At 56.9% G+C, this 26,487-nt stretch overlaps 13 protein-coding genes and 3 non-coding genes across 16 annotated transcripts; 9 read left to right on the top strand and 7 right to left on the bottom strand.

The window, feature by feature from the left end:
* Positions 1 to 145: 145 nt before the first annotated feature.
* K452DRAFT_327905 (uncharacterized protein) lies at positions 146 to 2,893 on the top strand (the record flags this gene model as incomplete). Its single annotated transcript, XM_033544951.1, has 3 exons — positions 146 to 373; positions 426 to 1,187; positions 1,391 to 2,893. The coding sequence occupies 3 exons, from the start codon at positions 146 to 148 to the stop codon at positions 2,891 to 2,893; spliced, it is 2,493 nt and encodes an 830-aa protein (XP_033395712.1).
* Positions 2,894 to 3,854: 961 nt separating this feature from the next.
* Positions 3,855 to 6,183, top strand: K452DRAFT_320082 (uncharacterized protein; the record flags this gene model as incomplete). The annotated part of the gene is made up of 3 exons (XM_033544286.1): positions 3,855 to 4,323; positions 4,378 to 4,554; positions 4,634 to 6,183. The coding sequence occupies 3 exons, from the start codon at positions 3,855 to 3,857 to the stop codon at positions 6,181 to 6,183; spliced, it is 2,196 nt and encodes a 731-aa protein (XP_033395711.1).
* Positions 6,184 to 6,533: 350 nt separating this feature from the next.
* K452DRAFT_t107 lies at positions 6,534 to 6,634 on the bottom strand. Its single transcript has one exon. It is a non-coding gene; the product is annotated as a tRNA-Phe (tRNA).
* A 319-nt stretch (positions 6,635 to 6,953) lies between these two features.
* On the bottom strand, positions 6,954 to 7,025 carry K452DRAFT_t106. Its single transcript has one exon. It is a non-coding gene; the product is annotated as a tRNA-Arg (tRNA).
* A 283-nt stretch (positions 7,026 to 7,308) lies between these two features.
* K452DRAFT_59154 (uncharacterized protein) lies at positions 7,309 to 8,913 on the top strand. Its single transcript, XM_033546877.1, has 4 exons — positions 7,309 to 7,513; positions 7,567 to 7,655; positions 7,718 to 7,929; positions 8,001 to 8,913. The coding sequence occupies exons 1-4, from the start codon at positions 7,481 to 7,483 to the stop codon at positions 8,711 to 8,713; spliced, it is 1,047 nt and encodes a 348-aa protein (XP_033395710.1). The 5' UTR covers positions 7,309 to 7,480; the 3' UTR covers positions 8,714 to 8,913.
* Positions 8,914 to 9,106: 193 nt separating this feature from the next.
* K452DRAFT_t110 lies at positions 9,107 to 9,212 on the top strand. Its single transcript has one exon. It is a non-coding gene; the product is annotated as a tRNA-Phe (tRNA).
* A 113-nt stretch (positions 9,213 to 9,325) lies between these two features.
* On the top strand, positions 9,326 to 10,036 carry K452DRAFT_59144 (uncharacterized protein). Its single transcript, XM_033546876.1, has one exon. It carries the CDS (start codon positions 9,443 to 9,445, stop codon positions 9,986 to 9,988), a length of 546 nt encoding a protein of 181 aa, XP_033395709.1. The 5' UTR covers positions 9,326 to 9,442; the 3' UTR covers positions 9,989 to 10,036.
* K452DRAFT_289387 (uncharacterized protein) lies at positions 9,639 to 11,071 on the bottom strand. Its single transcript, XM_033540819.1, has one exon. The coding sequence runs from the start codon at positions 10,886 to 10,888 to the stop codon at positions 10,085 to 10,087; it is 804 nt and encodes a 267-aa protein (XP_033395708.1). The 5' UTR covers positions 10,889 to 11,071; the 3' UTR covers positions 9,639 to 10,084.
* Positions 11,072 to 11,354: 283 nt separating this feature from the next.
* Positions 11,355 to 11,972, top strand: K452DRAFT_327903 (uncharacterized protein; the record flags this gene model as incomplete). The annotated part of the gene is made up of 4 exons (XM_033544950.1): positions 11,355 to 11,385; positions 11,495 to 11,582; positions 11,699 to 11,797; positions 11,858 to 11,972. The coding sequence occupies 4 exons, from the start codon at positions 11,355 to 11,357 to the stop codon at positions 11,970 to 11,972; spliced, it is 333 nt and encodes a 110-aa protein (XP_033395707.1).
* A 1,172-nt stretch (positions 11,973 to 13,144) lies between these two features.
* Positions 13,145 to 14,296, top strand: K452DRAFT_327902 (uncharacterized protein; the record flags this gene model as incomplete). Its single annotated transcript, XM_033544949.1, has 2 exons — positions 13,145 to 13,895; positions 13,989 to 14,296. 2 exons carry the CDS (start codon positions 13,145 to 13,147, stop codon positions 14,294 to 14,296), a joined length of 1,059 nt encoding a protein of 352 aa, XP_033395706.1.
* A 113-nt stretch (positions 14,297 to 14,409) lies between these two features.
* K452DRAFT_289380 (uncharacterized protein) lies at positions 14,410 to 16,112 on the bottom strand. The gene is made up of 3 exons (XM_033540818.1): positions 15,460 to 16,112; positions 14,948 to 15,370; positions 14,410 to 14,853 (listed from the first exon to the last, which is right to left on the bottom strand). The coding sequence occupies exons 1-3, from the start codon at positions 16,043 to 16,045 to the stop codon at positions 14,597 to 14,599; spliced, it is 1,266 nt and encodes a 421-aa protein (XP_033395705.1). The 5' UTR covers positions 16,046 to 16,112; the 3' UTR covers positions 14,410 to 14,596.
* A 60-nt stretch (positions 16,113 to 16,172) lies between these two features.
* K452DRAFT_274630 (uncharacterized protein) lies at positions 16,173 to 18,756 on the top strand. The gene is made up of 5 exons (XM_033539203.1): positions 16,173 to 16,277; positions 16,338 to 16,394; positions 16,452 to 16,576; positions 16,631 to 17,832; positions 17,902 to 18,756. Exons 1-5 carry the CDS (start codon positions 16,194 to 16,196, stop codon positions 18,630 to 18,632), a joined length of 2,199 nt encoding a protein of 732 aa, XP_033395704.1. The 5' UTR covers positions 16,173 to 16,193; the 3' UTR covers positions 18,633 to 18,756.
* Positions 18,757 to 18,813: 57 nt separating this feature from the next.
* K452DRAFT_289377 (uncharacterized protein) lies at positions 18,814 to 19,397 on the bottom strand. The gene has a single exon (XM_033540817.1). It carries the CDS (start codon positions 19,078 to 19,080, stop codon positions 18,916 to 18,918), a length of 165 nt encoding a protein of 54 aa, XP_033395703.1. The 5' UTR covers positions 19,081 to 19,397; the 3' UTR covers positions 18,814 to 18,915.
* A 790-nt stretch (positions 19,398 to 20,187) lies between these two features.
* Positions 20,188 to 21,536, bottom strand: K452DRAFT_310351 (uncharacterized protein; the record flags this gene model as incomplete). The annotated part of the gene is made up of 3 exons (XM_033543325.1): positions 20,188 to 21,079; positions 21,139 to 21,243; positions 21,328 to 21,536. 3 exons carry the CDS (start codon positions 21,534 to 21,536, stop codon positions 20,188 to 20,190), a joined length of 1,206 nt encoding a protein of 401 aa, XP_033395702.1.
* A 1,316-nt stretch (positions 21,537 to 22,852) lies between these two features.
* On the bottom strand, positions 22,853 to 23,641 carry K452DRAFT_289373 (uncharacterized protein). The gene is made up of 4 exons (XM_033540816.1): positions 23,570 to 23,641; positions 23,466 to 23,521; positions 23,363 to 23,404; positions 22,853 to 23,302 (listed from the first exon to the last, which is right to left on the bottom strand). The coding sequence occupies exons 1-4, from the start codon at positions 23,595 to 23,597 to the stop codon at positions 22,865 to 22,867; spliced, it is 564 nt and encodes a 187-aa protein (XP_033395701.1). The 5' UTR covers positions 23,598 to 23,641; the 3' UTR covers positions 22,853 to 22,864.
* Positions 23,642 to 24,556: 915 nt separating this feature from the next.
* K452DRAFT_274616 (uncharacterized protein) lies at positions 24,557 to 26,114 on the top strand. Its single transcript, XM_033539202.1, has 3 exons — positions 24,557 to 24,998; positions 25,095 to 25,476; positions 25,556 to 26,114. The coding sequence occupies exons 1-3, from the start codon at positions 24,786 to 24,788 to the stop codon at positions 25,783 to 25,785; spliced, it is 825 nt and encodes a 274-aa protein (XP_033395700.1). The 5' UTR covers positions 24,557 to 24,785; the 3' UTR covers positions 25,786 to 26,114.
* Positions 26,115 to 26,487: the final 373 nt, after the last annotated feature.

Genomic DNA, 26,487 nt, shown 5'->3' with positions numbered 1-26,487 from the left:
GTGCGTGTCCGCCCGCCGGTGGTCCTTCCGCCCACGCTAGCGAAAAAACCCTTGCGTCAAATATTTACATTCGCTCTCGTCCTCTCTCTCTGCGACACGCTCACAACAATCCGCTGTGACGCGCGCGGATTCGGCTCTTCGTAAGATGGCCTCGTCACGAATCTTCATTCGAGGCCTGCCTCCTACCCTCACAGAGGAGGACTTCAAGAAGCATTTTGGCCAGAGGGACACCATTACCGACGCGAAGCTTTTGTCGCATCGCAGAATCGGTTATGTTGGGTACAAGACGCCCGAGGCAGCTGAAAATGCTGTCAAGTATTTCAACAGGACATTCATTCGGATGTCCAGAATAGGCGTCGAAATTGCTCGTCCCGTAAGTCCCACCAACTTATTCCTATGCCACCAGTTTCTCACCCTCCATTCAGGTCGCCGAAGCGCCGCAACCGCGAAAACGGGCTCCCACTTCTAGGATGCCTGCTGCAGAGAAGGAGATACGTCCCGACAGTGACTTCTCCCTTAAGCGCAAGCGGGACACCAAAGAGGTGGCTGAAGACCCCAAGCTGAAAGAGTTCTTGGAGGTCATGCAGCCACCCTCGAAGCAGAAGGCATGGGCAAACGACGATCTTCAAGTCGATCACACACTTGCTAGACCGGAAGACGCAAAAGTCGATACCGTCCAGGCCCCGGAAGGGGGTAGTGACGATGAATATCAGACTGTCCAAAAGAAGACGCGGCGCGCAAAGTCACCACCTAACCCGTCCGTCTCAGAGCTTGAACCCACGCCAGCCCAACAACCAGCCGAGGCTGAGGCCATTGATGGCGTCGATCAAGAGGACGAGCAGCCCGTTGACGCTCAACCGATGTCGGATGCAGATTGGCTGCGTTCGCGCACGAGCAGAATGCTGGGCCTTGTGGATGACGATGAGGACGAGGCTGTACGTCCGTCAAAGCCCGCGTCTGTCGAGGCCTCGAATTTTTCAGATGCAGACGAAGAGCCACAACAAGGTGACGACATTGACATGAAGGATGCGTCCGATGTCGCCGAGCCGACGGAAGATCATGTACCAGTTGATCCAACCGTAGATTCCATCCGCAGCACCGGTCGTCTCTTCTTACGGAACTTGCCGTATTCTGTCTCTGAAGAAGACATTCGAGAACATTTCAAATCCATGGGCGCACTTGAAGAGGTAAGATACAAACCTTTCTTTTTTCTGGTACAACCTGTTACCGCTTGTTGTGATGAACACCTGATAGGGACAACTTATGCAATGCATTTGATGAGACCCAGGGAGAATATTTTAGTAGATGCTTCTCATTTACTGATACAAGCACACACTCTCACGAAGATGATGCCTATTATCTTTTGAGTAAACGCTGACAATTACACTAGGTCCACGTTCCGCTTGATTCCAAATCTGGCAAAGGTAAGGGTTTTGCCTACGTGCTTTTTCAAGACCCCGAGGATGCTGTCTCTGCATTTGAGGCCCTTGATGGCAGGATCTTCCAAGGTCGTCTTCTGCATATCTTGCCTGGTGCTGCCAAGCGCGAGAACAAGCTGGACGAGTTTACGATATCCAAATTGCCTCTGAAACAGCAAAGGCAGATCCAGCGGAAGTCCGAAGCTGCCACCTCAACGTTTAACTGGAACTCGTTGTACATGAATGCGGATGCCGTCATCTCGTCCGTTGCCGATCGGTTGGGTATCAACAAATCTGAAGTGCTCGACCCAACGTCTTCGGATGCGGCAGTAAAGCAGGCCCATGCCGAAACGCACATCATCCAAGAAACCAAATCTTATTTTGCCCAAAATGGCGTTGACCTAGATGCGTTCAAGCAGCGCGCAAGAGGGGATACGGGCATTTTGGTCAAAAACTTCCCGTATGGTACCACAAGCGACGAGCTCAGGAAGTTGTTTGAGGAACATGGTCAGGTCACCAGGTTACTCATGCCTCCGAGCGGAACGATTGCCATTGTCGAGTTCGCCCAGCCTCCTCAGGCTCGCGCGGCTTTCGCTTCTTTGGCTTATCGTAAAATCAAGGATTCAATTCTGTTTCTTGAAAAGGCTCCAAAGGATCTGTTCAAGGCCGGACATGTTCCTCAAAATGCGCCTGCGGTACAGCCTTCCCAAGGTGGTGCTGAGGCGAAATTGGCCGCAACTGATCTGTTGGCAAGAGAGGCTGTTGATGACAATGTCGATACTTCTACTCTTTTCGTCCGCAACCTCAACTTTTCTACCACCACTCAGCGTCTGACGGAGGTTTTCAAACCGCTGGACGGTTTCTTGTCTGCCAGAGTCAAGACGAAGACGGATGCCAAAAAGCCCGGTCAGGTGCTGAGTATGGGTTTTGGTTTCCTTGAGTTCCGGTCAAAGGAGCAAGCGCAAGCTGCACTCGCGGCGATGGACGGTTACAACCTCGACGGTCATAAGCTGTTGATCAAGGCCTCCCACAAGGGTCTTGACGCCGCTGAAGAGCGTCGGAAAGAGGACAAGGCCAAGAAAGCGGCGGGTCGCAGGACCAAGATCATCATTAAGAACTTACCCTTTGAGACAAACAAGAAAGACATACGCGCTTTATTTGGAGCGTATGGCCAGCTCCGGTCGGTTCGCGTCCCTAAGAAATTCGATACCTCAGCGAGGGGTTTCGCGTTTGCAGATTTCACGACTTCTCGGGAGGCGGAAAACGCGATGGACGCGCTCCGCAATACCCACTTGCTGGGTCGGAAGTTGGTTCTCGACTTTGCCTCGGAAGACCCTGAGGACGCCGAAGAAGAAATTGCCAAGATGCAGAAGAAAGTCGGCACGCAAGTCAACAAAGTTGCCCTGCAAAACCTTACCGGTGCCGGAAGAAAGAAATTTAATGTCGCAGGCAACGATGAGCTCGACGAAGGTTGAACTAGCCCAGGCAGGCGCTGACCGCACAATATCACAGGCTTTGGCCTGGTGCTCGCGACGCTCCCTTGCTTCGTCGGCGAAACGCGACCTTGAGCGCGCTACTTTGGTTTGCTTCCCCCTTTGTCGGCCATTACCCGTCACCTGGGTTCGCCACCCATGGCTAAACCGGCACGATCTCATGGTCGGTGGCATTGACCGAAATTCGTTCGAAGGTGGGAATCTTCGCTGCTTCGCCTCGCGCGTCATGAGAACCTTGCTGCGACTGATGTATTAGGCGCGATATACCTCACCTTAAATGACAAAACAAGGGCTATGACGCCTAGCAAAGCAATTTCTTTCATATCACCTGCGCTAACCATCGTTCGCATTCCTGTCAGAAGACTCGGCCGGGTGCCGCTGTAGAAGGCAGCAGTGTGTGTGAAGAACATTCCTCGCGTAGTGTACATCCCTGGCACAGCAAGCGTACGAAAGGGTCTCAACTCAACCCACACCACAAAGGACCTACTATCAAGGCGAAAGGCTCTTCTGGCCCTTGCTTATCTGGCTAACATAGTAGAATAGAAGGAAGTCAGCATTCTTCAAGTAGTCAAATCCGTGGAAAGCGGTCTGAGAATCAACAAACCTTGGTCGAATTCAGCCAATCCTCGCCCATCGTGCAGCTTCGATTAAATCTGCCTGCCTTATGTCATTGATTAACCTGGGTATCTCCTGCCGGCCGTTTCCACGGTGCCCACGCTCGTCGTTCGAGGGCGAGGCTCCTTTCTGAGTGCGGTACCCAGCCCCTCTATAAACAACTGCTCATTGCTCTTACATTCCCCACTCCTCCGCATTCTCTTTAACAGTCAAGTCATTCCTTTGGTCCAGCTCTCTACGTTCTTTCGTCTCTGAGCGCTCTCTTTGTAGAGCACCCAGACATTCTCTTTAGACCCCTCATTCTTAGCCGCGGCATTCCCGAAGCATAATGGACTTGCGTCGAAACTCATGCATCGTACCCTCCAATGCACCATCACTACACGACAGTCTCTTTGAAGACACGGCAGTTTCAAGACCCATATTGCAGGAGCGATGCAACAACCGCCAGCAAGAGTTCACTCTAGACTCACCCATAGACCTGAACGACCGTCCGAAGCATCATGGGCTCTATCAACAGCCCGAAAACTATTATGGCGGCACGGTACAAGGCTACCTAGATCCTCACCCTTCTGGCGGCAGCAGCAGCAACAGCAGCAGCAATTATGCGGCTGCGGCAATGTTCATGGGCGATGATGCAGATGACAGGATCAGCAAGGAAGTAGCACGACTGTGGCGAATGCTAAACGCGTCCGACGCGTACCGGAAATATCGCGCTCGCCAACCAAAGGACTGCAGGAAGGACTGCAGAGACCAGGAGCAGAAATGGCCGGAGCGTATGGAAATGGCGTTCTTCGCTGGTCTGTATATTCGTGTTTCATCAGTGGCCCTTACATGTCTAACGTGTATCTCAGCTCTCGTTAAATATCCCCCCATGGGCCGTCGAAAACAGATGCACGAGGGCAAGCTCCGTGGCCGAAACGAGCTCATAGCTTATGCGATTCAGAAGTGGACAGGCGAATCCCGTACACGGAAACAAGTCTCAAGCCATATCCAAGTTCTCAAGCCACTGTTCCAAGATATACCCAAGAGTAAGTTCCTACCGTCTGTTCTATGATTATGATTCCAGTATCACATGTTTGATGAAACACCATTGCTGACAATATTCAGTCATGAAGTACATGTCAAAAGAAGACATTCATGGTAGGCGGCATGCACGGGTTCACTCTGACCCGAACGCACTACGACGACGGATGGGTCCTCCTATGGGCCCTCCGGCCAAGTATGATCCACTTAGCCAAGGGGGCGCCTATCCAATATCGCCCTTACCGCCTCCGCATCATATGCTCACTTCCAACGTTCCTTCTGCAAACCTTCCAGTTCTTGAGCCTTGTAATTTTTCGATGTATGTTCGTGACCCGACCCACAACCCACCGCATGAGTTGCATTTTTTCACGAGGGTCGACAAGCGCTCCAACCAAGGCGGGATTTTCGCGACAGAGGCGCATCAATCCTCGATGCCGCAACGGCTAGACAACATGCTCGACGAGAAAAGCCTCGGGTGCGACGTTATTCTTGCCGACGTAGCCATCGAGCTGATGGAGCAAACGCTTCCTAAGGACGCCGAACTAGGCATCCAACTCGAGTTCAGCCTGAATTACGACCCCACCGCGTACGACTTCATCTCTCACACGCGCCTGTTTGAGGGCACCGATCTCGCCCATGAATGCAAGGGCCAGCTGGGCTACGACTCGCAGCACAAATGCTTGCACGCCGTCCCCGGCACCTTCGGCAGCGCCTTCTGGGCGCGCAAGTTCGCGGAATTGTCCTGCATTATGCGAACGATCAACAAAAAGACTAGCGTACTGATTCCAGGCAAAGGGCAAACGGTTGAAGAGGAGGCCCAGCGTCTCAGAGACCAGGTACGCAACACGCTAGCGGGGCTCTCAGCCGTGCAGGAGATTTCCGCTATGCCCCGAGGCGGCTTCGTCAACCCCGAACGCATCTTGGTCGTAGGATGGACGTTCCGGCACGCGGAGCGCGGCCACCCGGGCGACACGACGTGGCGACGTCTGTTGCTGCCCGCCGCGGCGCCAGTCGGCGTGTACAAGGAGGAGCAAGGGCTGAAGCAGGAGGCGTACGGGGGGCTACCAGGGCTAGACGTAGGGCCAGGGGGGATGATGGGGGCACCGGCGACGCAAGCGCCCGCGCACGCATTCCCAATGGACCAGCACGGGTTCGAGCTAGATCCGCTGACGGGGATGAATCTCACGGGGCTGCCACTAGGCGGCGGGCCAGGCAGCGGACAGGCGCCTCCCATGCCGCCCGACATGGGCGGGCAGCCGGTGCAGGACAGCAACGGGCTGGACATCACGGGCGGGCACATCAACATCTTCATGGAGCCGCCCATTGCGCTCCAGAACGGCTACTACGACATCGCGGCGCACGCGCCCCTCGACCAGAACGCCGTCCCGCCACCCCCGCAGCACTACGACCACTTGCAGCAGGCGTACCCGCGCCACTGGTCCGGCTACGGCGCCATGCTCGAGCAGGACATGTATCAACAGGCCACGGCCGGCGCGTACGATCCCACGGCCGCGCAGCAGTATGGCGATCCGCATGCGCAGATGCGCGACGCAAAGCATGGCATGCATGGGGGGCAGTATTTGGAGCCGGGGATGCCGGGCGGCAGGAGAGACAGCGGGATGCTCGGTTTGTAATGGCGGGTGATTGTGTTCATTGTGATTGATTGATGCTTCGCGCATATGTACTGTATGTTGATGGTAACGGCCTTGATGTCTCATATACCCGAAAAAGTTCTCTGGATGCTTTTGCAATATAGGTAGTAATGTAATCCTTCAGCGAAGTTTGTTTTTGACTGTTTGCAGTGTGATGCTTGTATTGGCACTAGTGCTGCTGGTGAGTGCTTGCGTCCTCAAACTTTTGCGTGTGCTACAGTACTTCCTTTGGCCAATGAAGTGCAGGTTGGCAACATACGTGCTGTCCGTCCAGTCGGAAGCTCATCCAAATAGAATAAAAAAAATATGTATCCGTGTAGGATGGCAAAAAATGCAGCTTCTGTGGATCGAACACAGTACCTCCAGATACCGCACAGGTTTGTAACCGAAGTTGGACTTCAGTCTGGCGCTCTCCCAAGTGAGCTAAAGCTGCTATTGATGAGTTGCAAATCAACAATTGCTTTTATATACTGCTACAAAATAGTAACTCTTGCCATCATCATTTTTGTTGTTGTTGAGCAGTCAGAAGCGGCCCGAGAAATCTTTGTCCTCGCTACGGTAGACGCGGAGGCCGTAGCTGACTTATTCCAGATTCAAAAAGTCAGTGTGGGAGATCTCGCTTCCACAACAAAGAAGAGTAGCGAACCTCTACCGAAAAAACTATCAAAATAGAAGAAGATTTTTCACTTCACAGAATTGACAAAAGGATGTTTGCACGTAGACGGATCTGTTTTCACAGAACCAAAAAAAAGTGACCACACCAGGGGTCGAACCTGGAATCTCTTGATTCGTAGTCAAGCGCCTTGCCATTGGGCCATGCGGCCATTGTTGAAAAGTTAGATAGCGGGTTTACTTATGTAGATACTTCCAATCAATTTCCGTCATCCAACCCCATTCGCGCGCAATCCTTTCGCTGGAGGATACACCAGGCACAAGCCAACTTTAACGAATCAGAACAATGTGCCTATAAAAATCGGGGATTAGGTTAGGGGACCCCTCATTCATAATTCATAATCGTCTCGGCCTCGGTGTTTAGCGACGGTGCAATTCCAAGCTCCGACGGTGTAACTCCAGCTCCTTCCCCGAAGCGGAAAACGCATTTCAAAGCATATGCAGCACTTCTCAAGCACACCACTTGCCGTAAACTGGCTAGTGGGGCTGCGTGCTTGGCCCTTTAAGAAGAGACCACAGGTGCTTCCGAACAATGCACATCTTGATCTCCAGCCCAATTGTTCAGTTCTCAGTCGATCTCAAGTCTAACTATTAACCACCATTAACAATGAAGGAAGCCATCGTCTACACTCCCGACAAGGTGAGAGCCAACTACCAGCCTTTCCAGAGGTTTCAACATCTAACAATGATCAGGTCGAAATCGTCGACTCTCCCATTCCCACGCCCGGTCCCGATCAGGTAGTGATTAAAGTCATCGTCAGCGGCTCGAATCCCAAAGACTGGTACATACCTAAGAAGCTCACCCCGAAACGCTTGGATAGAGTAAATACTGACTCCAGCACAGGAAGCACCCGGAATGGGCCAAAAATCCCGAGAACTCCGGCGATGACATCGCAGGGACCATTCACTCCGTCGGATCCAACGTCTACGAGTTCAAGCCCGGCGACCGCGTCGCCGCCTTCCACGAGATGGCCGCGCCGCATGGCTCGTTCGCAGAGTACGCGGTAGCATGGAGCCACACGACGACGCACATCCCCGCTGGCGTCAGCTTCGAAGGCAAGCAACCTCCTCCCGTCTCTCCCTAAACCTCATCAACAAACTTAGACGGACTCTGACCAGCATCACAGAAGCGGCGACGCTCCCGCTCGCCGCCCTCACAGCCGTAGTCGGCAACTACGACCGGCTGCAGCTGCCGCACCCGTGGCAGCCTGCCCCCGAGAACTCGCGCATCCCGTTGATCGTCTACGGCGCCGCAACGGCTGTCGGCGCGTTCGCCATCCAGCTCGCCCAGCTCTCAAACGTGCACCCCGTCATCGGCGTCGCGGGCAATGGCATCCCCTTCGCCGAGAGCCTAATCGACAAGAGCAAAGGCGATGCCATCGTCGACTACCGCGGCGGCGACGACGCCGTGCGCAAAGGCATTGCTGACGCGCTCAAAGCCGCCGGCGTCGACACTGTCGCCCATGCCTTTGACGCCGTCAGCGAGAAGGGCAGCAATGAGAACATTACTGCGGTGCTGGCGGCCGATGGGCGCGTCACTAACGTGTTGCCGCCCGAGAAGTTCGCGAGGACGAAGGGCTTCCGGTACCCCGACACGTTTAAGACGTCGCTTACGTATGTGGGTGATGTTCATGGTGAGCGGAAGCAGTTGGGCTTTGTCTACTTTAGGTGGATGGCTAGGATGCTGCAGGAGGGCAAGTTGAAGCCGCATCCGCATGAGGTGGTTCCTGGTGGGCTGGATGGCGTGAGCCAGGGGCTGCAGAACTTGAAGGCCGGGAAGGCGAGCGCTGTGAAGTATGTTTTCCGCATTACGGAAACGGAGGGCGCGGGGAAGGATTGAGTGAGGTTGGGTTTGAGCCGTCTGGTAATCGGAAGAAATTGTGGTAGTTATCTATGTAACTTTTTTTTTTATTTTTCTTTTCTCTTTGAAGCCAACAAAGCAAAATACGGGTTTTGCTACCTTAAGCTATAGCTGCAACAACAATTGCACCCAAGGGTCACAAACACACCCACAAGCGTCATAGAACCACCTAACCAACAAGCGACCTAACTTCAACCAAAACACAACGCGATCTCTCTCAAACCACCACCATCGCACCACCCCTCACCCACGCCGCACGCACACGCACACCACTCACCCACCACACCACACAACCATCTCCTCCCAACCCCAACCCCACACACAAATCACGAAACAAAACCCCCAACCTCCAAAACTCTTCCATCAACAACAGCAGCTTTAGCTCACTTGGGAGAGCGCCAGACTGAAGTCCACTTCAGCCTCTACAAGCATTCTGTGCGGTATCTGGAGGTACTGTGTTCGATCCACAGAAGCTGCATTTTTTGTCCTCGCACACATGGACACGGATAATTCTTTTTTTGAAAATGCTTTGAACTTTTTTTTTTTTTTTCGCGCGATACGATCGGACCGTCTCGAGGCATTAGATTAGCGTTTTTTGTGCCGCGCCGCGGCGCGCATGGACCACCCAGGGAGAGCGGCCCTGGGTGCCTGGCAGTGACGCGCGCCGCTAGTCCCGGACCGGCAAGTCTGGGACGCGGGAACGGGCGGATGGTGCCGACGATCGCGGGGCGTTGGGCGCGCGGCTGTGGATTGTGCGTTATTCTCCTGCCTCGCATTGTTTGCTTTGCATGGGGAGATTTGCGCGGCGAGGCGTGGGCATGGCAGGGCATGGCATGCGTGCGTGGAGGCGTGCGTGAGCTCCCCATGCCATGCCGTGCCGTGCCGTGCTGGGGAAGAGAGGGAGGGCGAGGAAGCGAAGCGTGCGCAGCGCATTCTTGGAACCCCGTGGCGGGTATTGCTGCGCGATATGCGATGTGCGCTCTCGACATGTCAAGGGGTGTGTGGTCTTTTCCAGCGAGCTTATGCAGATCATATCGTCCTATGCTGCGTCGAAGTAACGAAATGCAAAAACGAAATGCAATAACGAAATGCAAAAACGCCCGGCGCCAATGTAAGACAAGATGGCCCAAGAACGCTGGCGCTGCTTGTTGCTGCTGCTGCTGCTGCCAATGCAATGAATGCCATTGTTCATGCGCGCGCCGGCGCGGGCTCCGGTGCTCGGGTTGTGATCAGTCGGGAGACGTGCTGTTCTAGGCTCCAGAGGCGGACATCGAGGTCTTCGAGCCCGTCGCGCACATTTCTGACGATCCTGCAGCGTGGGCGGGTTAGTTTGCGGTATTCGGTCGTCATTCATTCACCAGGTACTGTACTGGACTGCCTGGCTGCTGCGTGCGGGAATGGATAACAATAAAGGTAAAGAGGTACGTACAGCGCTGCCTCGCCCACCTCCTTCGCAATCCGTCTCGTCTCCAATCTCCCCAGCCGCTGCAGCAACAACACGACGTCGGCTTTGCTCCGCATCCAGAGAATCCGCTCGCGGAGCCCGCATTCTCTGTACGCCGTGTGGTAGGCGCATTCTTCTTCGCTATCATCATCATCGTCCTCATCGCTCAGCGCTGCCGTGTCGTCCTGCCCTCCTTCGCCATTCCTGGCATTGGCATCGCGGCGGCTGCTGCTTCCCCTTCTCTTTCCCCCGCCATCCTCGTCGCGCAGAAACGGCTTCTCCAGCACCCAAAACTCGCGCAGCATATTGCGCACGGTGGCGCGCATGACGCGAGCAGTCACGTCGTCGTCATCGGCAGCACCATCACGGCCATGGTTGCCGCTGTAGCCCGCGTAGCCGCGCTCGGCAGCTCCCGCCTCTTTTAGGCTGGCCTCGCAGCCGTTGGTGCTGGTGCTGGTGCTGGTGCTGGGCCGGTGGCGGCGCCGGAATCTGGCCGCCCGGCGCAGGTGCGCGCGCTCCTCGTACAGGCCCTGCTTCAGGTTGCCCAGGTGCGTGTCGATCTGGCGGTGGGCGTGGCGGAAGGTGGCGTAGTTCTCCCAAGTGACGCGCAGGAAGGTGGCGATGGTGAAGGCGAAGGAGATGAAGCCGGCGGTGGTGCTGGCAAGGGCGAGGGGCGACACGCCGCTGTGCGTCGATATCGTCACGCCCATGGATGGGGATGGGGCGCGGCGCGCGGGGTTTACGCTGGCCCTAGCCCTCTATTGTACATGGATTAGACAGACGAGCCATCGTGGAGATTTAGTACGACGATGGTGATACAGCGGGCGGCGTGGCCGGGTGACCGAGGGTGGGCGCGCGCAACTGACACGCAGAACGGACGCGTGGGCTGGACGTGGTCAGAGGGACGCAAAGCGTGATATGATATTAGACGCAGGAAGTTGAAAGGCCGTTGGGATGGAACGATGGAACCCCCCCTGCTCTCTTGGCTCCCGCTTCTCAGACGCGTTTCGCGACGTCACTGGGGCGCGCCTGCCCGGGCAGCCAAGACCGGGGGCCAAGAGGGAAGAGAGCTGCAAATGCACTGCTGCGCCTCCGCAGTCGCGCGTCCTTCCGCTTTTCTCCAGCGACCGTCGTGAGAGACAAACAACTCCTCCACTCCACACTCCACTCAACAATATGTTCTTCTTTTTCACCTGCGGCGAACACAGTGCGTACACCCGAGCTCCAGCTCCGCCCCCTCCTCCCAAGCTCCAAGCTCCCGCCACAAGGCGGCATGCGCCACACATGCATGCATCATCGCTGACTCCGCTCGCCAGCCTTCACGTCGCGCCTCAAGGGCTACGAGAACGTCACCGCCCAGTGCCAGAACTGCGGCAATTTCAGCGGCCACGTCTACAAGCGATGGTACGTACGACTGCGGGCAGCTGCCCCAAAGAATGGCGGCGCGCCGACGGCGCGTCGGGGCGGCTGCGCCAAACGGCTTGACGAGCGTCGGCGCTGACAAGGCGGACTTCATGCAGGCAATGGTTCACGCTCTGCTTCGTGCCCATCATTCCCTTCAGCTTCAAGCCGTGGCACGAGGTCGGCTGCCACATCTGCAACTTCTACCAGGATATCAAGTGCGTTATGCCGTCCTCCCGGCTGCCCTTCGCCATGCGTGCTAACGTGTGTTGGTGCAGATACCGCCCTGACGTGCAAGCCCAGGCCAACGGCGGCCAGGGCATGCCGATGCAAAACTACGGCCCGCCGCCCGGCGTGCCCGATCAGCAGCAGCAGCACCCGCAGTACAAGTGAACAGGCCCGCCCGCGCTTGCGCTGAAGCCCACCGCGTACGCACCCAAACGTGTGGCGGCGGAGTTGCTGACGGGTCGTCGCGCAGCCAGGCAAAGGATGATACTATGCTGTTTTCCTCGCCCGGTCTGGCTGGGCTTCAAGCGCGCGGCCAGGTTTAGGTGCATTGCGTGCGTCATGAGCTGGCGGGCGCGGCGGATAGAGAGCAGTAAGGCTCGGGGCTACAGCGAGGCGACGTGCTGTTTCGGACAAAGCGCTATGAGGGAATGATTGGGCGATAGTCGTCGATGCTATTGATTTTGCGCGCTGGGTAATGGGGCGGCGTTCCGGGTCGGGAAGCAGCGACGGGGTTTGAGGACACGATACCAACAATTGCATTCTTGATTGTCTTTTTCCTCGACTGCGGCAGAAGGTGATGGTGGATGGAGCAAAGAGCTTCTAGAAGTAACTACCCCGTACCCACCGGACCTAGGTACCTCGGCATGCCACGTCTGCTTGGCTGGCCTTAGCTCGGCCGTCAACGGCCGTACAAGGCAGGTCATGTCACAGGAGCCGGCTCGCAAGGCGGCAGGCAGTATGTAGGGCGACAATCAGAGACGGTGAGAGGTCGATGGAAAGGAAAAAGGCGTCGGAGGGTCGGAGTCGGGGTGAGGGGTACCTAGGTGGCGGTGACAGAGGCGCGAGAGGATAATGGGCGCCCTATGAGGCATCTTGGCCAGCCGGAGAGGGCGGGGCGATCATGGCAGATCGGGTGGAGACTAGCAGGGGCGGGGAGTTTCCCGTTGGAGCAGGCGGCGCCGGTTGGGCGGCGGAGCGGAGGACGCGAAAGGCACTTACGGCCGCGGGGGCCCGGCGTGATGCAATGTCCACACCGGCCGAAAAGAAAGAACGCAAGGAGCAAAGAAGCACCGTTCATGATGCCATTGGCCCTTTGGTTGGTAAGCTTTTTGGTTGGTAAGCTGCGTAGCTTTGCGGACATACGTAGGCTATGTGTAACCCCTTCTTTTTTTTTTCCTTCCCTTTCTCTTACGGTAGGTGGGTTATCTATCTGCTTCTTCTATTTACTTTATAGATCCTCTCTTCTTCCCTTCCCTTATCTCCTTCCTCTCTCTTCTCATCTCCTCCAGCCTTGTCTCATCAAGTCTCATCCTACCTATCAATCTATCACCAACACAATGGTGCAAAACAAGTCGTTCGTCTTCTCGCACCCGCCCACGGGCTGGCCCGTCGCGGGCAAGGATATCACGGTGCAAGACGGCACGTTCGACGAGGCGGCGGCGCCCCCCGCCGGCGGCGTGACGACGCGCAACTTCTACGCGTCGCTGGACCCGTACATGCGGGGCCGGCTGCGCGACCCGGCCAAGAAGTCGTACTTCCCGCCGTTCCAGCTCAACGAGCCCATCGACAACAGCATTGTAGCGCGGGTGTTGAAGTCGGACTGCGAGGGGCTGAAGGAGGGCGACGTCGTCGTCGGCATGCTGCCCATCCAGGAGTACAGCACGCTGTCTGCGGCGCAGGCAAAGGGCCTGCGCAAGCTGACCAACCCCCACGGCCTCGATCCCCGCGTCTTCATCGGTCCCCTCGGCATGCCCGGCCTCACGGCTTACAGCTCCTTCTACGAGATCGGCAAGCCCGTCAAGGGCGAGACGATTTTCGTGAGCGCGGCCAGCGGCGCCGTCGGCCAGCTTGTTGGCCAGTTGGCGAAGCACGAGGGCCTGCGCGTCGTGGGTAGCGTGGGCAGCGACGACAAGCTCGAGTTCATCACTAAGGAGCTGGGCTTCGACGCGGGGTTCAACTACAAGAAGGAGAAGGCCGCGGATGCTCTTGCCCGTCTGTGCCCTGATGGCGTCGATATCTACTACGAGAACGTCGGCGGCGAGCAGTTGGAGGAAGCTATCAACGCTATGAACAACCACGGCCGCATTGGTAAGCTCTCTTCCCCCCCCTTTTTTTTTTTTTTTTTTTTCTTTCCCCCCCTACGTATAAACACGCCCCTGCTAACACCCCCGCCCCCGACAGTCGCCTGCGGCATGATCTCGCAGTACAACCTGGAGCCGCAGAACATGTACGGCGTGAAGAACCTGTTCCACATCGTGTCGAAGCGCATCACGATGCGCGGCTTCATCGTCTCGGACAAGGACATGGGCCCCAAGTACGCCGAGCAGCACCAGAAGAACATGGCGCAGTGGATTGCCGACGGCAGCTTCAAGGTCAAGCTGCACATTGACGAGGGCATTGACGCGGCCCCCGACGCTTTCTTGGGTATGTTGGCTGGTAAGAACTTTGGTAAGACGGTGCTCCAGATTGCGGATTTGGAGAAGGCGTAAGGGCGTGTCTAGATGGGGTTAGAGTTGGATGTGGGTTGTATATAGACGCGAATATTCGAAACGTTTTCTCATGAGCTTGCTTGTGCGTACTTGGCCTTGTTCACTTGTGTATCTGTTCAATGTCGTACTGTACTATACGTAGCCCGCGGGTATCATGCCTCCAACTCACCACTATACAACCTCTACGAAATGGCATCCATCTCGCCCATCCCCCCATTCACAGAACAATCATAACTCGTAACAAGCGTCCCTCAAACAAACAAACCTTGACCCCCTACACATCAACCCCCACCCTCACCCCTACGCACCCAAGCCCAGCCTCTTAGCCTCCTCGGCCCTCCGCGCCGCCACCGCCTTCAAATGCGCCAGCACGCCCTTGGCGCACAGCTCGCGCGCCGTCTTCTTGCCCCACACGTTGCGGATCTCGGCCACGGGCCCGTTTTTCGCGATCAGCGGGTCGTGGGGGAAGAAGGCGGCGCCGCTCCAGAAGCCGGGGACGCGCGCGTCTTGCGCCAGGCGGTACTCGGGCTGCATGCATCCGACTGTGGGGCAGAATGCTGTTTGTTTGGTGGTTGTGGTTAGTGTTGGTTGGGGGTTTGGGTGAGGGTGTTGTGGGCGAAGAGGAAGTGTGGATGGGGAGTCACTACTCACCCATGACTTGCTCGCCGTAACTGCGCTCCTTGCCCATCTGGCCCCTAGCGACCGCGCCCTCGCTCTCAGAGCCCGACCCGCTCCCATTGCCATTCCCGCCAACAGGCATAGGCCCAACCGGCCCGCCACTCAAGCCCGCCAGCACCGACGGCGGGGGCTGCGGCGGCGGGGCCGGCGCGTTCGCGGCTCGGAACTTCTTCTTGCTCGGGTGCCCGCGCTCCGGCATCATGCCCTGGCTGCGCAGCCACTCGACAGCCTCGCGCGCCGCGTTCGTCTTGGCGCTCTTTTTGTTCGGGAACAGCTCTTCGCGCGTGCCGAAGGGCTGCGAGGCCCGCGGCGCGAAGGCGCATTCGCACGCGAAGCGCGACCCGATGCTGAAGTCTTGGAATTGGGGCGGCGGCGTGCCGGTTGCTGAACTGTATTCTGTAGGGGGGAATGGGGGAGCGCGTTAGCTTGCTGTGTGTTGGCGACAACGACTACCTACCACCCGCGCACTTCTCCTCGTCACTTACCCAGCAGCAAGCCGATCCAGTTCTCCGTCACGGCAGACGCGTCCCTTGCGGGCTCGCCCGACGGCGGACCAGCCATGGCTTCCATCGCCGGCGACGGGCTGGCATTGGCCTTCTTCTCTTGCGCGCGCTTCTCGGCCGCCTCGAGCAGGACGATGGACCCTCTCTCCGACACGGCGGCCTTTGCCTCCTTCTTGTTCACAAACGGGCCCTTCTCTTCAAGCTCAAACTGCTCTACTCGGCCCTCAGCACCCAGCAGCCCGAACCCGAAGCGCAGCACCACGGACCAGCCCTTGGGGTCGGCGGACTCGGTGTAGCTGAAGTCGTTTACTACGCCGTGCGTCTGGCAGAGGTGGTTGAAGCGCTCGACGTGGGCGGATACGTAGCCCCGGCTCAGCGCGACCGGCGCGGTGATGTCGGCGGGCTTTTGCTCCTGCTGTGCGTGATATTCTGCTTCAAAGGCTTCGATGGTTTGGGTTTGTGAGGGTTGACGGATGTGGGCGAGGCCGGGGATTGAGGGGTTGTCGCCGGGAGTGGCCATGGCCGAATACGCAGCGATAGTGAGAGAGTGGACGGATTTTACAATCATGCAGGCAGTACAAAAGTAAACTCTCAAAGTCCGCTGGCGAAAGTCGTGGCCGCAGAGCAACTAGGCGAGTCATGCACGCTTTTGAGTCAATCGACGGCCGGAAGAAAAGCAGCTTTCGCACATCGCCGCCTCGCAAACGTCACCAAGCATGCCTCCCAAGTCGAAAAAGGGCGCTTCCAACGAGAAGCAGAGGGCCGCCGATGAGGAGGTCGAGGATCCTCTCCAGGCCGTCGTGCGTGTGCCTTTGACCCAAGACCACCACACGTCATGCTAAATAACACTTTCTTGCCAGATCCTCGCCGACCCATTCGAGACGCGCTTCAGCCCTCTTACCCTCGAGCGCCCCCGGGTACTGCTGCTCTCCGGCCCGCTGCCTCTGCGTGCCTTCTGCTGATGCGCGCCCTAGTGTCTCTTGCCGCTCGCAAACACCCCGCTCATCGAATACACCTTCGAGTTCCTCGCCAACGCCGGCGTCGAGGAGGTCTTTGTGTACTGCGGCGCCCATACCGACCTGGTCGAGGAATACATCCAGTGCGTATGAGCTTCTGTGGCGCGCGCGGCGCTGTCGCTGACACGGTGGTCCAGGAACTCGAAATGGTACTCGCAGTCGTCGCCCTTCTCAAAGGTCGAGATGATCCGCTCGACCTCGAACACAATCGGAGATGCCATGCGCGACCTTGACCAGCGCGCCCTTCTCGTCAACGACTTCCTCGTCGTCTACGGTGACGTCGTGAGCAACCTGTCCATGGAGTCGGCCCTGGCGGCACACAGGGCGCGAAGAGCAAAGGACAAGAACGCCATCATGACCATGGTCTTGAGGGAGGCTGGCACCAACCACCGCACAAAGGCGCAGGGCACGCGGCCCGTTTTCGTCGTTGATCCTACAAAGGACAGGTGCCTGCACTTTGAGCAGATCAACTCCAAGGACCAGATCAACTCGGACCAAAGCAAGCGCTTCGTCAGCATCGCCCCGGACCTTCTGGACGAGAACGACGAGCTCGAGGTTAGGACCGACCTTATTGACTGCGGCATCGATATCTGTACTCCGGACGTGCTGGCCCTGTGGAGCGACAACTTCGACTTCCAGGCGCCGAGGAGAGGTTTCCTCCACAGCGTGCTCAAGGACTACGAGCTGAACGGCAAGACGATCCACACGCACGTTGTAAACGACCACTACGCAGCACGTGTGCGCAACCTTCACGCCTACGACGCCGTGAGCCAAGACATCATCTCGCGATGGACATACCCGCTTTGCCCGGACAGCAATCTCCTGCGCAGCCAGTCATACCGCTTCCAAAAGGGTAATATTTACAAGGAAGAGGGCGTCATTTTGGCCCGGTCTTGCGTCATCAACAGGGGCACCGTGATTGGCAAGGACAGCAGCATCGGCGACGGTAGCATCATTTCCAACAGCATCATCGGCCGCAACTGCTACATCGGCCGCAACGTCACCATCGACGGCGCGTACATCTGGGACCATGCAGTCATTGGCGACAACACCATCATCAACAAGGCCATTGTCGCCAACGAGGCGAGCATAGGCAGGAAGTGCAGGATCGAGCCGGGTGCGCTGGTCTCGTATGGCGTGCGGATAACAGACGGCATCACGGTGGACGGCACGAGCAGGATCACCCGGGCCAAGGAACGGAGAGCCGAGGGCGAGGACACGGTGAGGGCGGAGCCGGACTTTGAAGTCGTGGGCGAGAGCGGCGACGGGCGCGAGTTTGTCGAGCCAGAGGGCGACGAGCTGGACGAAGTGATTGAAGGCCTCGTGGCCGCAAAGTCAAGTAAGACTCCTGTTTTCCCACACGACGCGCAGCCAGCAAGCACGACTAACAAGGCACCACCACGCGCAGTCTACAACCTCGCGAGCCTCTCCCTGTCAACCGACTCCATCTCAACTCTCAACTCCGACTCCGACTTCACGGACACGTCCGGCCATCTCCGCTCCGCGCACGGCAGCTTCGTCTCCATCGCCTCGGACACATCCAGCCACCACGCGGCCAACTTCGACGCCGAAGCCGTCGACAGCATCCTCGACTCGCTGCTCAAGGGCGACGAGAGCGCCAACATCCAGCTCGAGCTCAACAGCCTGCGCATGTCGACCAACGCATCCGAGCACCAAGTGCGGCGCGCCGTCATCCACGCCTTCATGCGCGCCATCGGCGAAACCATCAAGACCAAACCCGGAACCTCCCCCAAACAAGCCACAGACGCGACGCTCGGCCCGCACCAGAACCTGCTCAGCCGCACCATGTTCGACCGCGACGTCAGCGGCAAGGTGGACCAGGTCGACTTCCTGCTGGTCATGCAGGCGGAGCTGGCGGGCCGCTTCGAGCGCGGCGAACAATGGGCGGATGCCGTGCTCCTGTTTGCGTGCATGAAGCTCTATGACATGGACGTCTTGGAGGAGGAGGGCTTCGTGCAGTGGTGGGGCGATGTCAAGGCTAGTGAGGACGCGCGCATGAAGGCTGTTAGGGGCAAGACGGAACAGTTTATTGCGTTTTTGGAACGGGAGAGCGAGAGTGAGAGCGAGAGTGAGGACGAGGAAAGTAGCGAAGAGGACGAGGAGAGTGATGAGGAGTAGGGTGGGTAGCTAGGTTCGGCATATAGGTATAGAGGAGGGCCGTGCTTCACGGTTTTGGAAAAGGGACGTTTAGCAGACAGATGGAGAACAAAGTAGCAAAAACCAACAATTTTCTTCTTCCAAATCTTTAAATTATAGATTAATTGGTTGGGTTGGCAGTGATTAAATATTAAATTAGGCCCCTCGTCCATCATCCATCTCTTATCTCCACCTCTTTCATTCATTCATCCCCTTCCCCAGCAAAACGTTACCACCCCCTTACCACCAAACCCACCGCACCACTCTACTGCATAGCAGCAGCAGCTGTCCCCGTCATCGTCGTCGTCGCCGCTGCCGCATTCTCACCACCAACCCCCTGCCCCACTCCCCAGGGCACGAAGAGCCCCGCCGGCGGCATAGACAGCGAAGCAGCAGCAGCAGCGGCGGCGGCAGTAGCAGCAGCGGCCATAGGGTCGAAGCCTTGGAAAGCCGGGAGCAGGAATGGTGTCGTAGCGCTAAAGCACACGGAGGTTTACGTTAGCGGATTTTTGTTCGTTTTTGTTGAGTTCGTGCGTGGTGCCTGCCAGCAGGCAGACAGACAGACAGGCAGGCAAGCAAGCAAGCAAGCGGATGGACAGCGTGGCGAACGCAGCGTGTCGAAGGAGGTGGAGGAGAGGACGAGCGGGGAAAAGACGTTTCCCTCCGATTTAATCGACTAGGTAGGTAGGTAGGTAGGTAGGTAGGTAAAACGGAGCGGAGCAGAACGGAGCGGATCGGAGCGCGACGACGACGACGACGAACGAGTACGAACAGGCCCAGATAAGGATGATTGATGACGAGGATGATGACGATGACGGCGCAGGTGTAAAGGCGAAGACGGATGGGTATATCGGTAGTGTAAACCAGAGCCAAGGCAGAGATAGAGCGAAGCGAGCAAACTCCAGGACGCCATGTAGTAGTAGGAAGGAGACGCAAGCATCAACCGCAACAGCACAAGCACAACCGAATCAAGACAATTATGAAAGAAGCCATTGCAATTGAAAAGCAGCATGCTCTAACAAGCATAGCGCTCGGAGCCTTAAAGCCCGTCATTCGCAAAACCAGAATTTGGGGGGGAAAGAAGAAGAAGAAGACTAGCTACAACCCGAGAGAAAACCCCCAAGAGATGGGAGAGAAGAGAAAAGCCTCCCGTCATGAACGAAAAAAATAGCATGCAGGAGGCCCCATGTGTGGAAAAGAGCAAAAGCAAAAGTGCCTGCAGAAGACCCTCGGCCAAGCCATTGTTGTACATGGGAGATTTTCTCTAGACCGCAGCGTCCTGAAGAAGAGCAACTTTTTGGTATTGGAGAGGAAAAGGCATAACCCGATGGAGATGTGTATGAGACCGAACTTGTGGATGATGAGAGTCGTGACGTGGCATGCATAAGTAAAAACCAAAGCCAACCGAGTGAAAAGACCTTTCAATGCTCGTGTCGTTCGCGAACTCCCGCTAAATCTCAAGGAAAGTAAGGAATGTGCTTACTGTGTCAGGGTCAGTGAGCTTTCAAAGGCGGGGACCGGGACTGTCTTTTGCTCTTTATCCTACCTTCATCGGAGCAAAGCCGCCGTAGGGGTTGGGCGGCATGCCCATGTTGGGGTAGACAGGCGGGGGAGGGGCGGGCCTGTAAGGGGTGCCTGCAGGGCCAGAGTTGTTCTGAGAACGGCCCCAGCTCAGACGGACACGAGAGTTGCCGATGGGGTAACCCTGCATCTGGTTGATGGCCATCTCGGCGGCGTGGCGCTGGACGAACTGAACGAAGCCGCAGCCCTTTCCAGGAGGAATCTTGACATAGGTGATCTCGCCAAAGCCCTGGAAGAAAGAGCGGAGCTCATCCTCGGTGACGTAACCAGAGAGACCGCCGACGAAAACAGTCGTGTTGTTGGGGTCCGTGAACTGGTTCATGGGCTGAGGAGCACCGTAGTAACCCATGGGGGGAGCACCCATGCCGTACATGCCAATGGGACCACCAGGACCGCCCATGCCGCCCATGGGGCCAGCGCCGGGACCACCACCGCTCTTGTTCTTGGGAGTGGCAGTGGAGATGCGCATCGGGCGGTTTCCGCAGTACACACCCTGCATTTCGGTGAGGGCGCGCTGCTGCTCGCTCTCATCAGAGAAGCGAACGAAACCGTAACCGCGAGACATGCCGCTGATCGGGTCCGACATGATCTTGGCGGACTTGCAAGACGGGAACTTGTTCTGGAACAGAGAGACCAGCACGTACTCGTTGACCTCGGGGCCAAGGTCGCCGACAAAAATCGAATACTCAGGGCCACGGTCATCGCGGCGGTCAGCAAGGCCACCGCCGGAAGCCCAGTTGAGCTTGAATGGGCGAGTCGAGTTGGGGATCATCTGGCCGTTGAGGGACAGGGCCTTGGCAGCGGCCTCGGGGGTCTGGAAATCAACGAAGCAGTAACCGGCGTTGTTGCTGACTTCACGTCAGTATCCCATTCCTTCCGGCGATCGAGTCATTTTGATGCGACTTACCCAGAGAATTTGTCACGGATCATTTTCACATTGACTGACTCGCCCATGCCGAACCAGACACTGCGAACGAAGTTCTCATCGATCCAAGGCTCGAGCTCGCCCATCCTGCGAGTGAAGTCAGCATCGGGTCCGATTGCGATCTCGGAAGGCTTGGCCGAGGCGCGTCCAGAAAAATGCCGAGGAACTTACCAGAGAGTAGTCTTGGAGTCACCACCCTGTTGAGGACCGGGCGCGGGCGCCGGGCCACCAACAGGCATGTTGGCGCCTTGGAACTGACCGGCAGCGCTCTCAATTGGCTGGCCGATTTGAGGCTGTTGTTGGGCGGCAGCGACACCTTGCGCATTCGCGTCCTCGGCGCCGGGCTGGCCCTGGAAGCTGTTGTCGTACGGGAAGCTCATTATGATTGAGAATCGTAAAGCGTGCTAAGTCAGATAGAGATAATCGAACGCGTAGAAAGTCGAACTGTGTTGAAGCCCAAGTGGGGTGGATCGCAGGCGAGTCTGGCGGACGAGTGATAAGTCAGCATTGATGACGCTCTGATCGCATTGTGGAGGGCATGCGAAAAAAGCCGGAATACATACACCAAGATCTTCTTCACGTCGGCTTGTGTATGAAGCAAGTCGATGTCCTTTGCACACAAAGTGACTATGCGAGATAGCGCGACCGAGCGGAAACCGAAGGGACTGGGAGTCGTAGTTTGTGAGAGACGACAACGTTAATCCTAGCAATACGCGAAAGGTAGGATCCCGATCGAACTCCGGCGAAAGAAGGTTTGAAGCTTCGAAGGCAATGATTGAGCTGGAGAAGTCGCTCGCGAATCTGCGGTGTGAGGGTCAGTTGGGTGGCACTGGGGGAATCACATGCGCAGGTGCAATGGTGGCACGAGGCGTCGCCAGGCGTCAAACAACAAGGCGCGATGGGCGCAGGCCAGGCGTGGGGCGAGGTGAGAGAGCGAGAGCGAGAGAGCGTGATGCGCCGGCAGCGAGCGGCAGGCAGGCATGAGCGTCGCGAGCCTCGACGGACGGCCAGGCTTGTCGCTTCTTGGGCGCGCGGCAATCCAAGGCACGCGCGGGTCGGCGTGGTGGTGATGACGAGGCGGGCGGGTGGTGGATGGGAAAATCTTGACGTGGACTTACCAATGACGAAGCAGAGCCGCAATGCAGGCTTGGAGGAGCAAGCACGAGAAAGGCAGGAACGAAGACCAACACCGCGCAAAGGCTCAGACTCAAGGAGAGGGCGCGTGGGACAATAAATAGTCGGATGCTGGAGATGGCGGACGGGGGGGAGGTGGGAGAGGTGGAGAGGAGGTCGGGCAGGCAAAAGAGGTTTGAGTTTCGCGGGCTATGGAAGTGGAGGGGTCATGGCGAATCCCGTGACCGGGGCACTACCGTGGTTGGGAGGCCCAGAGTCAATACGCCAGCCCGCGCCAGGCGTCATGGCGACGAAAACATTCCCACGACAGGATCTCCCGTAGGGCTGTTTCGGCCGCGCGCCACTTTTCGCACGAACGGCTCTCTGGCCCTTGGGCGATCTGGAGAGGCGCTGCGACAGCACACCGCTTTCAGCCAGTGACCCAATCCTCGCCCATGATCTCCCCGGCGACCCGCGCCCCCGGGTTTCTGCAAACAGCATGCGAATCAGGCACGAGTCATCCATTTACCAGGCCCAGAGTAACTACCTAACTACCCATGGTCTCCTACTATCATCTCCATCCTGCTCTGATCCTTTACGCCTTCACTGCCGCCTGCTGCGTCGTCACAGGCGGCACCCCCTCGGCAGCCTTGGTCTCGCTCTCGCCAAACTCGCCCCGCCCGCTGGCAAACACCTGGTCGAAGTCGTACTCGCCCCATCGGATGTCGGGGCACAGGCCCGCAAACTTCCACTCGCCGTTGACCTTCTTGTACCAGTGCGTGTTGGTGCTGTGAGCGTGGCCCTTGACGGCCACGGTGCGGCGCGACTCGTCCGTGTACCGCTGGTGGGGCACGCGCAGCTGGTGCACGCCGATGACCTCGTCGTCCGACACCTTCTCCCACTTGGTGCCGCCGATGAAGTGCTGCGTCTTCAGCAGCGGGTCGCCCAGCACCGCCGGCGACGAGATCATGGCCACAAACTCGTCGGCCGGCATCGCCTCCCACAGCTTGTCCAGGAAGGACCGGTAGTCGATCTGTATGCACGTTGGCCTGGTTCGTCACGCCCCAATGTGGGGGGGTGGCTGTTCACTGACCCTGAGAGTCGGAGCAATGCACTTCTTCAGCCTCTCCCAGTCCTGTCGTTTCCTTTTCGTCAGCAACTACACTTTATCCGCGTCTCGTCGCCCTGGTCCTTGCCTTGCTATCGTAGCTGTCCGCCCATTCGACCAGGCAGTTGCACAGCCCAAGGTAGTCTGCTTCACATTAGCCATGTTCTTGTTTCAAACACCCCAGAGTCCTACCGTCAAAGGTAATGTTGCCAGCCGCCATGGTCACAGTGTCTCGTCGGAAAAAGTAGAATGCGCTATGGCTTGAGCGGCTTCCGCGATGGTGATGTGAACGCAACAATGTTTAATTTAACCTTGGGTATTTGCGTTCCCCAGCAGCCAGGTGCTGCTTTATTATAGCCGTTGGTCGTGCGTCCGAAGCCCGCAGTCTCACCGTCGGGTCCCCTCGCTGCGCGTTGTCCGCTTCGGACTCTGCGGGGACGACCCGAAGGCCACCCCGACGGCCCGTAGGAGAGAAGCCCCGGCCGTGGAACGGAGTTGGTCGAGAGGCCTTGTGGAATGCATAGCATGATACTGTGTCGCGGGAGTCAATGCAATTTCTGACCTGTCATTCTTGCAGAGCCTATCGTGGAGTGAACGGATGAGCACGGGCAATTCAACACCAAAAGCTGCCGTGGCTGCATCACGACTCACCTCTACCAGAACAACCATCCGCAAAAGACGGTCCACCTCGTATGCGGTAGTCGTCACCACCCACAGATTTAGCCATGTTCACGCCTTGACTCAGGCCTCGCTCGCTTTTCCCGCACCCAGCAGCCTGTCTTTCCGGGGCCGAGCGCGTCGGAGAATCTGGAACTCTCTCAACAGACTCCAGGGTGTCTCGCGAAACCTTGCACACCGGATGTACCCCCGAGGCCTTTTCGGGGTAGTCTTTATTGATCCCGCTTATCCATTTCGACGCTTATCCATTGTGGAAGGTTGCCGAATGCTCCGATACAAGTCCCGTGTAGTAGCCCCTATGCCACTGCTTTGCTTTGCACTTGAAACTCGTCACTTGTCTGTGCTCCAAATCATTAGCATATTCAGTAGCAGCATTTTCCTATATGAAAAATTGGCCCGTATTTACTCGTGGTTCTTCCAATGATTTTGGCCATGACCCCGATGCCGTCCTGCCTATGAAAACCCCTGTAAACAGCGACAGCTCACTAAGACCAGGGTCGACACCAGCGTTCACAGGAGACGGAAAGCCCCTCCGTAAGCTGTATCAGCATAGAGTCAGGGGAGTCGTAATCTCCATTTCCCAAAGTCTTCGGACACAAAGTACCCGCGCTCCCGAAGTGACGCAAACTAGCCTTGGCGCGCCCTTGGTTTCCCAAACTATCGCCCGTAGAGCATAGCTACATACAGCTTACAACCAACCCTAGACTCAGCAATTGCACCGCCGCCCATCATGTCCCTGTCCGACATCAAGTACCAGCCGGCTCCCTCAGACCCGCCGTCGTACGACTCCATCAACAAACGGGCCTCCGTCTCAAGCTTTTCGCCACGAGCCCCCGGTCCTCGCGCACCGATGCCGCTGTCTCTGGATGCGCTAAACGAGCTGCGGGGCAAGAGGGTGATATTGGCATCGGCCTCGCCGCGGAGGAGACAACTGCTTGCGCAGGTACGACATTGCACGCTATAGGAGGCGACCCGCGAGTGTCTGCCGACGGCCTCTTTGAAATCGCTCTTAGCTTACACAAGTCGGCTCCGCGTGTAGATCGGTCTGACCAATGTCGAGGTCGTCCCATCCACCTTCGCCGAAGACCTGTCAAAGGCCATGACGCCATTCGAGTATGTCCTCGACACGGCCTCGCAGAAGGCCATGGCCGTGTACGAGCGCGAGATCAATAACGAGGAGAAGGGCGAGCCTGCCCTGATCATTGCCGCCGACACGATCGTCGTGGGCTTCTTTGGCGAAATCCTCGAGAAGCCGCGCAACGAGAAGGAACACATTGACATGCTCAAGTCGCTGCGGGACAATGGCGAGCACAAGGTCTTCACGGCCGTGGTGTGTATGGCTCCGCTAGAGAGCGCGAGAGACCCTGGCTATGCCATGCAGACGCACGTTGAAGAGACGGTGGTCAAGTTTGACAAGACTGGTATGTACACCAATCGCGAGCCAGAACAAGGCGTCCTGCGCTCGTCATATAAAGGGGTAGTCTAATTAACAAACAACAGCTACGGACGACTTGATCCTTGCCTATGTCAGGACGCGTGAAGGCGTTGACAAGGCGGGTGGCTACGGTATTCAAGGCATTGGGTCCATTCTCGTTGAGAGGATAGAGGGCACCTACGACAATGTCGTCGGTCTGCCGCTAAGAGCAACCCTCAAGCTGATTGAAACCGTGACGAAGGATGAAGAGGAGATGGACGAGGATGCCGCGGATGATCTGGACGAGCTCGAGTGAGGCAGCGCTGTCTCGAGTTCACGCAACTCCTGTACATTCAAGATATACCCAAGCACACAACCCGCATAGAATGGCAACCCGGAGTCAATGGTCTTTTCTGATTGTTGAGATTCATGCATTAGCAAAACCTTCTCCTTGATTTTGAGTACGTTTATGTCTCGGGGCAAAAAAAATCCATTTTATCAAGCCGTAGTCAGTTCTTGTGGGGGAATCTTCCTTGGTAGTTCGCAGAGCACTGTTATGTCTCGTGCTATTCCACCCACCTACTATACTAGCAATGTTTTGATAAAGTAAAGCCTTAATACATGGCAGGACGGCAAATTTTTCGGAAATCAGCTGATCCTCACCTGTGTGGAAGTGTGTCCCTCGCCACTGAAATAATATATGGCACTTCCTCGTACGACAAAAGGCGATATCACGGGCACCGTTGACAACAAGAAGTAATTTGTCCTCTCCAGACAGGAGCTTTCTCATACTTTCAGACTTTCAATATCTGTGGCTCAAAATCCCGCTGTCCGAGAAGCATGAACAGGAACTTGACTTTGTCGACAGGGAGTTTACGTACACACTGTCCGTCACTTTCACGATAGCAACAAGCTGATAGTTATCCAGGTCTCACTATTTAAATTCCGAAAAAGCCACATGTTTCTCTGGAATTAGCATCAAGCCTCGACAGTGAGTAAAAGCCACACTCTCGTGGTT

Source organism: Aplosporella prunicola (assembly GCF_010093885.1).
Source record: "Aplosporella prunicola CBS 121167 unplaced genomic scaffold K452scaffold_18, whole genome shotgun sequence".
Classification (NCBI taxonomy): domain Eukaryota; kingdom Fungi; phylum Ascomycota; class Dothideomycetes; order Botryosphaeriales; family Aplosporellaceae; genus Aplosporella; species Aplosporella prunicola.
The sequence above is the reverse complement of the archived record's forward strand: the minus strand, read 5'-3'. Positions and strand labels throughout refer to the sequence as shown.

Coding starts and splice junctions, on each gene's coding strand:
- K452DRAFT_59144 (XM_033546876.1), top strand. CDS start 9,443: ATGGTGCCGACGATCGCGGGGCGTTGGGCGCGCGGCTGTGGATTGTGC.
- K452DRAFT_59154 (XM_033546877.1), top strand. CDS start 7,481: ATGAAGGAAGCCATCGTCTACACTCCCGACAAG. Junction 7,514..7,566: donor TCGTCTACACTCCCGACAAG/GTGAGAGCCAAC, acceptor AACAATGATCAG/GTCGAAATCGTCGACTCTCC. Junction 7,656..7,717: donor GGCTCGAATCCCAAAGACTG/GTACATACCTAA, acceptor ACTCCAGCACAG/GAAGCACCCGGAATGGGCCA.
- K452DRAFT_289387 (XM_033540819.1), bottom strand. CDS start 10,888: ATGGGCGTGACGATATCGACGCACAGCGGCGTGTCGCCCCTCGCCCTT.
- K452DRAFT_289377 (XM_033540817.1), bottom strand. CDS start 19,080: ATGGCCGCTGCTGCTACTGCCGCCGCCGCTGCTGCTGCTGCTTCGCTG.
- K452DRAFT_289380 (XM_033540818.1), bottom strand. CDS start 16,045: ATGATTGTAAAATCCGTCCACTCTCTCACTATCGCTGCGTATTCGGCC. Junction 15,371..15,459: donor CTGGATCGGCTTGCTGCTGG/GTAAGTGACGAG, acceptor TCCCCCCTACAG/AATACAGTTCAGCAACCGGC. Junction 14,854..14,947: donor TTACGGCGAGCAAGTCATGG/GTGAGTAGTGAC, acceptor CCAAACAAACAG/CATTCTGCCCCACAGTCGGA.
- K452DRAFT_274630 (XM_033539203.1), top strand. CDS start 16,194: ATGCCTCCCAAGTCGAAAAAGGGCGCTTCCAACGAGAAGCAGAGGGCC. Junction 16,278..16,337: donor AGGATCCTCTCCAGGCCGTC/GTGCGTGTGCCT, acceptor CTTTCTTGCCAG/ATCCTCGCCGACCCATTCGA. Junction 16,577..16,630: donor CTGGTCGAGGAATACATCCA/GTGCGTATGAGC, acceptor ACGGTGGTCCAG/GAACTCGAAATGGTACTCGC.
- K452DRAFT_289373 (XM_033540816.1), bottom strand. CDS start 23,597: ATGGCGGCTGGCAACATTACCTTTGACG. Junction 23,405..23,465: donor CGGACAGCTACGATAGCAAG/GCAAGGACCAGG, acceptor AGGAAACGACAG/GACTGGGAGAGGCTGAAGAA. Junction 23,303..23,362: donor GCATTGCTCCGACTCTCAGG/GTCAGTGAACAG, acceptor ACGTGCATACAG/ATCGACTACCGGTCCTTCCT.
- K452DRAFT_274616 (XM_033539202.1), top strand. CDS start 24,786: ATGTCCCTGTCCGACATCAAGTACCAGCCGGCTCCCTCAGACCCGCCG. Junction 24,999..25,094: donor GGAGACAACTGCTTGCGCAG/GTACGACATTGC, acceptor CTCCGCGTGTAG/ATCGGTCTGACCAATGTCGA. Junction 25,477..25,555: donor GGTCAAGTTTGACAAGACTG/GTATGTACACCA, acceptor AACAAACAACAG/CTACGGACGACTTGATCCTT.